This window comes from Glandiceps talaboti, chromosome 12, assembly GCF_964340395.1.
Source record: "Glandiceps talaboti chromosome 12, keGlaTala1.1, whole genome shotgun sequence".
Classification (NCBI taxonomy): domain Eukaryota; kingdom Metazoa; phylum Hemichordata; class Enteropneusta; family Spengelidae; genus Glandiceps; species Glandiceps talaboti.
In genome coordinates, this window is record NC_135560.1 from 23,058,650 (window position 1) to 23,066,674 (window position 8,025).

Below are 8,025 nucleotides of genomic sequence, written 5' to 3' on the forward strand. Positions count from 1 at the left end.
TGGTAAAAAGAAACAAAATGTTATCAAATTTTATACACCAATGATTTAGCTTGTAGATCAGTGATCTATATTCTCTACTATTATTCTATGTAAGTTAAACTAGATAGTATTATTAGCCAGACATATTAATGTAGTATAAACTTTTCAATGTCCAACACAAACAGTTTTAGAAAGCTGTGTCAAAAGCTTTCATCCTTTCACTAAGGACTAAAGCTTCAGAAATTTAAAATTTTTTACTACGTTAATATATTCTCTACTGTTTCCCTGTTATTTGGTTGTGCACTTTAATTTACAAAATGACGCAAGTTCATTTATTTGCTGCAAGGCCTCATGCATTCCCAGAATGTCTCACAAAATCATGGCATTTTAGAACAGAATAAACTCTTGTTACAGTAACATTTGACACGGACTAAAAACATTGTGAGCATTGTGCATAAATCATGAAATGGCTGTAGGGATAATTATTATTATTAATATTAAACTTTATGTCGGGAGAGAAAAGAACGCAAAAACGCTCATAAACATCCCATAGATAATACCATTTTGTGTGATTTTTCTTCACAGATGTTAAATCTGAAGAGGACAAGAAAGTCCATGATAATCCATCATGTGAGATACTCCTTAGTCAGTATCATAGTGTTACTGATGTGTATTTATTTATCAGAGCTGTATGTCATCGGATTGTACCACAACAACTATGGGGATCAAATCACAACAAACAACACTTCCTCAAAAGTATCTTTTTTTCATGGAAAATATGAAGCTAGCAATACTCATATTTTTCTATTTAATCAAAATAGCTGGCAATATTCAGAATATTTATTTAATCTTGTAGAATTACATGTCATTGCATTGTGTTTATTCCTTGATAAGATTAATAATTCAGATGTGTACCAGTTTCTTCAACTCGGTAGATATGAGAAATTCACCTTACGACAGTTGATGTTTTCAGTCAAGGTAAATGTCTGTCGATGTTAGTTCTTACAAAGTGTTGCATTCACATTACTATAGATGGTAGTCAAAATTAAGGCACCATTTCTTTCTTATCTATGTATGACTTCAAATAAGTTAGTGGAACTCAGGTTGGGTCATCATAACAGATGTGGCGATTCAGGTAGTTTGGTGGAGATCGATCGTCATAAAACAAAACATGGTGTTCACAACAGAGTAGCATTCACAAACTGTTTCAACCTTTGTATTTATAAACCTGATGGTTGAACCTCTACCAGTTGTCCTAGTGAAAACTGTTGATCACTCCTATCCAATAATAGCATTACACTGATGGTTGATCTCTACCAGTTGTCCTAGTGGAAACTGTTGAAACCCTGTATTCAATAATAGCATTAACACTGATGGTTGAACCACTACCAGTTGTCCTAGTGGAAACTGTTGAATCACTCTATTCAATAATAGCATTACACTGAAATGTAAGAAATGTCATGTCATTCCACCCTCAATGGTCAAGGTTTCCAGTATGCTAATGGGGAGGGCATCCTGACACATTCCTCACAGACTTTACCACCACTAACCACCCACACATATCTTCAATATTTCAATCATATTTTACATCTGTAGGTAAGTGACTGTACATGGCTGTCTTCTAAATCAACTGGACACCTCACCACCAGTGAGTCAGACAGAAAACTGGCTGTGCTGCAGAGGATGCTTAAATGGATTATGAATGACTTCATCATGGTTGTTATCAAGGTAGGTATTCTTCAGATCTGAGTTATTTGGTTTCATTTTATTCATAGAATTATCTTGTACATGTACATGTACACATACATTTTTACTTTACATAGCTTTAATAATCAAAAATGCATGTGTCAATTTTCCGAGCATCTTTTGGTTATTTGTCATGCAACTAACCTGCAAACCTGGGTTGGCCATCCGATAAATAACCAATCTCCAAGTGTATAGACATTTCGATAACTGCCCTCTAGTGGCCACTGCTATAATAATTACATCTTAAGCCAGCCTTGAACTGCAAACATTGTGCATTTAATGAGAAGTTTCTCACTGTCTCTAGCTACAACTAGAGTTTGAACATACATGTCATGGTGACTCTTTACAGTTGTGCAATTTCAAAGATCTTGAGACTGTTGAGTATATTGCTACCAATACCAATAATGTGGATAAACTGTTTGTCTACTGTGTGTTTTCCATTCATAATATAAAAGACATTTCCATTCTCTGTGTATACACTCTACTATATTGTCTCCCTTCATAATATAAAAGACATTTCCATTCTCTGTGTATACACTCTACTATATTGTCTCCCTTCATAATATACAAGACATTTCCATTCTCTGTGTATACACTCTACTATATTGTCTCCATTCATAATATACAAGACATTTCCTTTCTCTGTGTATACACTCTACTATATTGTCTCCATTCATAATATAAAAGACATTTCCATTCTCTGTGTATACACTCTACTATATTGTCTCCATTCATAATATAAAAGACATTTCCATTCTCTGTGTATACACTCTACTATATTGTCTCCCTTCATAATATACAAGACATTTCCTTTCTCTGTGTATACACTCTACTATATTGTCTCCATTCATAATATACAAGACATTTCCATTCTCTGTGTATACACTCTACTATATTGCCTCCCTTCATAATATACAAGACATTTCCATTCTCTGTGTATACACTCTACTATATTGTCTCCATTCATAATATACAAGACATTTCCTTTCTCTGTATGTGTTCTCCATTCCTAATAAGACATTTTTTTTTCTTTCTTTGTGTATACAGTCTATGTTCTATGTCACAGAGTCCGGTGTCTACAGAAACCATATTTTCTTCTACAGGAAAATTATTTGGAACAAATGCAGATCACTAGGAGTTAATGGTGAGTCTGTATAACAACAACATCCCCTCCCCTCCCCATGCCTCTCACTCCATCCACATCCCCCTCTCCCTCCATCCACACCCCCTCTCCCCATCCACACCCCCTCCCTCCATCCACCCCCCACCCCCCCCACCCCCCCCCCCACCCCCCCACCCATATTGAACTGTTACAACTCAGTGTATGGTCTGACTTCAGAATTACATCATTAGAATATCTCAGACAACTGAAGTGTTACAAGTGTTACAAATTATCATCAATTGACAATGTGTTATTTTTATTGTTGGGAGTCTATGTGTATATTACATTGATTCTATAACTTTTACTTTTTATCAGTTTGACAATTGACATCATTATTTATCCTCCGTGTGACGTTCACAGTTTGAGATGACATCATCTATGATTTACAGAAATAATCAGTCTATAGAAAAGAAAGCAACACACTCAATAGAATTAAAATTTTAAATGTTGTCTTTTCTGCCACAAGATCATTGTTGGTAGATGAACTTAAAAACGATAACACAAACTTATTCTGATTGTTCCATACAAGAATACCTTAATAAGGGAATGCTGAAGAAAGTACCTTTCCAGGAAGCCAAAAAGACATTACAAGTCTTGGGTAAAAGTCATTGTAATTTGAGATTTGTACCAAAGATGGCAAGTTTAAGACCCATTACAACCATGACAGGAAGTTCTAACATGCAGGTGAGTTACATGAATGTGTTGTTGTCGTTAATATGCTAATCCTTCATCAATGCTAAACTTGATGCATTTTTAGCACCAAAATTGGTTCTGAATTTGAAATTACCCAGAGATTATTTGCACTGGTGCACACACATACTAGTGGTATTTGCACTGCAGTGCAATACTGAAAACACTATTGCATATCTGCATGCAACTGATATGTGACTGTGGACATGAATGATTGTTCAAGTGTGCGATAGTTGCATAGTGTCATTTTTATGGAAATCTATTGGTTTGGATAAACATGTAATAATAACAGAACCCCATGCCATGTGAGTACCAGTGTTGGTACTCAGGGGTATTTGCACTAGTGCTTGCAGTGTTTTCTGCTGCACTTTCACTCACAATGCTTGTGAAAGTACTGCAACAGAGAACACTGCAAGCACTTGTGCACTCGCACATCATACAACTGAACCATTATTTGTTTCTTTGTCAAAGGTTAAAGCAAAAGAAGTTAGTCTGTATGGATTATTACAGATATTGACATACATCAAGGTAAGAAACTAAGAATATTATCAGAATGAAATTCAAAGAAAGTCCAACTTATGAATTTAAGTGTATCAAGTCAAGCTTTCTTTTGTTCCATTTAACTTTCGTAGAATATAGCATCAAAGTTGTAGACTTTGACAAATTCACTAAACTAAGATGGATACCAGCATTTTGAGCTCATAGTCTTAAATGTCTGTGTGGTCTATATCACAGTGTTTATAATAATGAAATGATGCAAGGATTTTGTCACAGTCTCAATCTTTCACATTTGTCATTCTACCCTAGACTCTGCATCCAGAACAGCTGGGGTCATCAGTGCTTGGAATGGATGAAATATACAACAAATGGATCAGTTTTGTTAATATGCACTGTAAACAGAAACAATTCAGGTTGGTTTCTTCAATATTAGCAACCTTTAAAAATAAGTCAACAGCATATTAGTCTCATTGTTCTTCTCATTACATACTCACATGAAAATTATAAGTATTATGATTTCTGAGACAATTTTATATGTAGGATAAATTGGATCATTGGATCGGGTTTGAGATCTGTCAATATGCAAAATTCAAGGATGGTAAAAACATCTTTGGAGCACAGCAGGAACCTGCCAAGTATGGCAGCCTCGGCAACAATGACAAGGGTGCTAACACTACATTTTCTTTGTGATGAGTATATTCATGTTAGAGTGTGTTTTAGTCTTGAAGACATGCATATATTATGCAAATTCAATGACTGCAAATTCACAGGGAACCTTACACACCCATGTAAAATATTAAACAAACAGAATGTATAAAAGATCATTTTATACATTTTATAATTTTCAGTAGGCTATCAATTTGTAGGCCAATAACTAACACAATACACACAAATAACATAGCTATAAGGTGGTCTTTCTAAGAAGTGCAATCCCATGATGAGAACAGTTTACTGTATTCAAAAATTAGAACCAGTTTGTTTCACACGACTAGAAGTAGCAGTTTTCTTTATTTTATTTTCTAGGAGATTATACTTCTTAAAATTGGATGTTCAGAACTGCTTTGATACTATCAAACAGGACAAATTGTTGGAAATCATGGAAGGTGTACTGAGCAAGGTAATGTTTGGTTTGTTGCATGGGAGAAAGGGATAATGTCTGGCTGTGGATGTGTTTTTCTCTGTAATTATCTTGTCTGTCTGTCTGTCTGTCTGTCTGTCTGTCTGTCTTGTCTGTCTGTCTGTCTGTCTGACTGACTGACTGACTGACTTACTGTCTGTCTATGTGGCTGTCTGTCTGTCTGTGCGTATGTCTTGTCTGTCTGTCTGTCGGTTGGTCTGACTGACTGACTGTCTGTCTGTCTTTGTCTGTCTGTCTGTTTTAGCTCCTTTCTCTGTATAACAATATATAAAGTTATCCAGTATTAACATTTCAGTCCCAACACTTCAGGCAGCCAGGTTACACATGTCAACTTGCAAACATACAACAATTATCCCTCAAATAGAAGTAGAAGCATTGGTTGAAACCCTTATGTGTGAAACAACTGTGTTCTTACATGTACCTCTTACCATGTTGATGTCTGTCTGTCGGTGTTTATCTATTTTGTAATTGCTCTCTCTCTCTCTCTCTCTCTCTCTCTCTCTCTCTCTCTCTCTCTCTCCTCTCTCTCTCTCTCTCTCTCTCTCTCTCTCTCTCTCTCTCTCTCTCTCTCTCTCTCTCTCTCTCTCCTCTCTCTCTCTCTCTCTCTCTCTCTCTCTCTCTCTCTCTCTCTCTCTCTCTCTCTCTCTCTCTCTCTCTCTCTCTCTCTCTCTCTCTCTCTCTCTCTCTCTCTCTCTCTCTCTCTCTCTCTCTCTCTCTCTCTCTCTCTCTCTCTCTCTCTCTGTATAGTGGTTCAATTAAATTGAGACTTTGTACGCACATTAAACTAATAAATCTCTTTAGTCCTTATTATGGAAGGCATGCACTTTACATGGCACATGCAAGCTCATTGTGATTAAATTGGTGCCTGTGATCTTGAAAACCTCTCATTGTTAACTTGATCTCGTCCTTCATAGATGAACCAAGGGATGTACACATTAAGACACTATGCAATTAATGGTGTCCATCAAGGTCAAGTGTATAAGCATCACAAATGGAATGTCAGCCCACTAACAGAATTCCTACCTGATATCACCAAGTTTGTCAGTAGGGAAAGAAAGCGCAACAGTAGTTTGAGTAAGAAAGTCATTGTTGAATTGGTAAGTTGAAATTATAATGCTTGTAATATAATGGTTGTTTCAGTGTGTGTCTGTACTATGTTTAATACTAATATGTAATATGAAGAATACTAACCAGGCTGTATGGAGAATACTAACCAGGCTGTATGAAGAATACTAACCAGGCTGTATGAAGAATACTAACCAGGCTGTATGAAGAATACTAACCAGGCTGTATGGAGAATACTAACCAGGCTGTATGAAGAATACTAACCAGGCTGTATGAATAACTACATCAATTGTTTTCACTATTGAGGTATCATCTCAGAACACCATGGAAGAGTAGTGATCATCATAGAATCATGATATTTGAAAAGATGGAGTAGCCAGTTTGAAATCTACAAGTTGTTGGTTAAAGTCTCACTGCTGCAATTTGTTTCTGAACTTGATAGTTAAAGTCCTTTGGCAAGATTTTAAGCACAACAGTGCCCCCGTCAATCCAGCTATATAATTGGGTACCTGGTAGGATAGAGGTTTTAATATGAAGACTTTAAATACTATGCACTTACAGAGGCTGCAATGGATTGTATGCTCTCTAGGGAGTTGAGGAAGTTGTATAGGGCTATATACAGATATAGGTCTGTGCCAGGGGTAATAATAGTAACAGTGCTATGATCACAACATCTATTGGAAGTTTTGCACTGTATAAAGTTGTACTATTGCGATTATTACATTATAATGGAGATCGCCTCAGGACATTACAGAAGGAGAGATGAGTTTCATTTTGTAAGACTCAGAAATCAAGGAAAGGACTGCTTTCAACTCTTTAAATTCTTTTAATATTTTTAACTTTAAATTCAAGATGAGCACAATAGTTTATGACATGAAATTCTCACAACTTCATTTATAATAACCATTATTGCCTTCAATTATAAGAACTCTGACTGTCTGCTAACAATTAGTCAGTACATGTATTGTCAGCTAGTAAGGAAACCAGGATTAATAAAAATGATTTCCTTTTTCTACAGAATACCAACTTTGTGGAGAAGAATGAAGCCCTGCTACAGAAATTACGCAAGCATATTTGTGGTAATATGGTGAAGGTCAGTTCAGTTAATAGATATATCAAAACAGTTAATGGTTGATAAGAAATAGGGAGTGGAACTACATTCAGATAAAATATTATTACAAATTTGTTCATGAATAACAAAACATAATATTTATAAGAAAGATTTTAATATTATTCAGGGTACCTTGAATGAGTGTAAGCTGACTTATTTTAAAAGTAATTGAAACACTTCTTCCCAGTACAGCCCAATGTTGTGAAATTCAATTTTTCCAAGTTCAGTACAGTATACTTATAGATCAGTTCAAACTAGCTGAGTCCAGGTCAATCCAGTTCTGTCCCAAAGTTCTCTTTGAATATTTACAAAATTTGTTACATTTAATGTACTAACAATCATGCCCATGTTGAATGGTAACTCTGAATCTTCCTCCTGTTATTGGGCAATGCCTGTTGGATGGTTTATAGATAGATAAATAAATAAATAAATAAATAAATAAATAACCAATATCTCCTGACTCCACTTTCTGACTCGATTATGTCTGATCCTTTTCTCGTAAAAGATTGAATTTTGGCGCGAATAAAGTGCTTCCTTCCAAAATCGGCACGGCGGCAATACTATAATAGCTTTATTTTACCTCACTTTGATTATTGCCAAGCAGTATAGGGCTGCTGCAGCAAGATCGACAACACC

At 35.7% G+C, this 8,025-nt stretch overlaps 1 protein-coding gene across 1 annotated transcript in view; it reads left to right on the forward strand.

The window, feature by feature from the left end:
- The first annotated feature begins 1,692 nt into the window (after positions 1 to 1,692).
- LOC144443133 (telomerase reverse transcriptase-like) overlaps positions 1,693 to 8,025 on the forward strand; it is a 7,291-nt gene continuing 958 nt past the window's right edge. Inside the window, exons 1-8 of the mRNA XM_078132503.1 lie at positions 1,693 to 1,707; positions 2,773 to 2,869; positions 3,417 to 3,571; positions 4,049 to 4,105; positions 4,616 to 4,710; positions 5,099 to 5,192; positions 6,128 to 6,310; positions 7,297 to 7,371. Of these exons, the coding sequence (XP_077988629.1) occupies positions 1,693 to 1,707; positions 2,773 to 2,869; positions 3,417 to 3,571; positions 4,049 to 4,105; positions 4,616 to 4,710; positions 5,099 to 5,192; positions 6,128 to 6,310; positions 7,297 to 7,371 (771 nt within the window). The remainder of the gene's footprint in view (positions 1,708 to 2,772; positions 2,870 to 3,416; positions 3,572 to 4,048; positions 4,106 to 4,615; positions 4,711 to 5,098; positions 5,193 to 6,127; positions 6,311 to 7,296; positions 7,372 to 8,025) is intronic.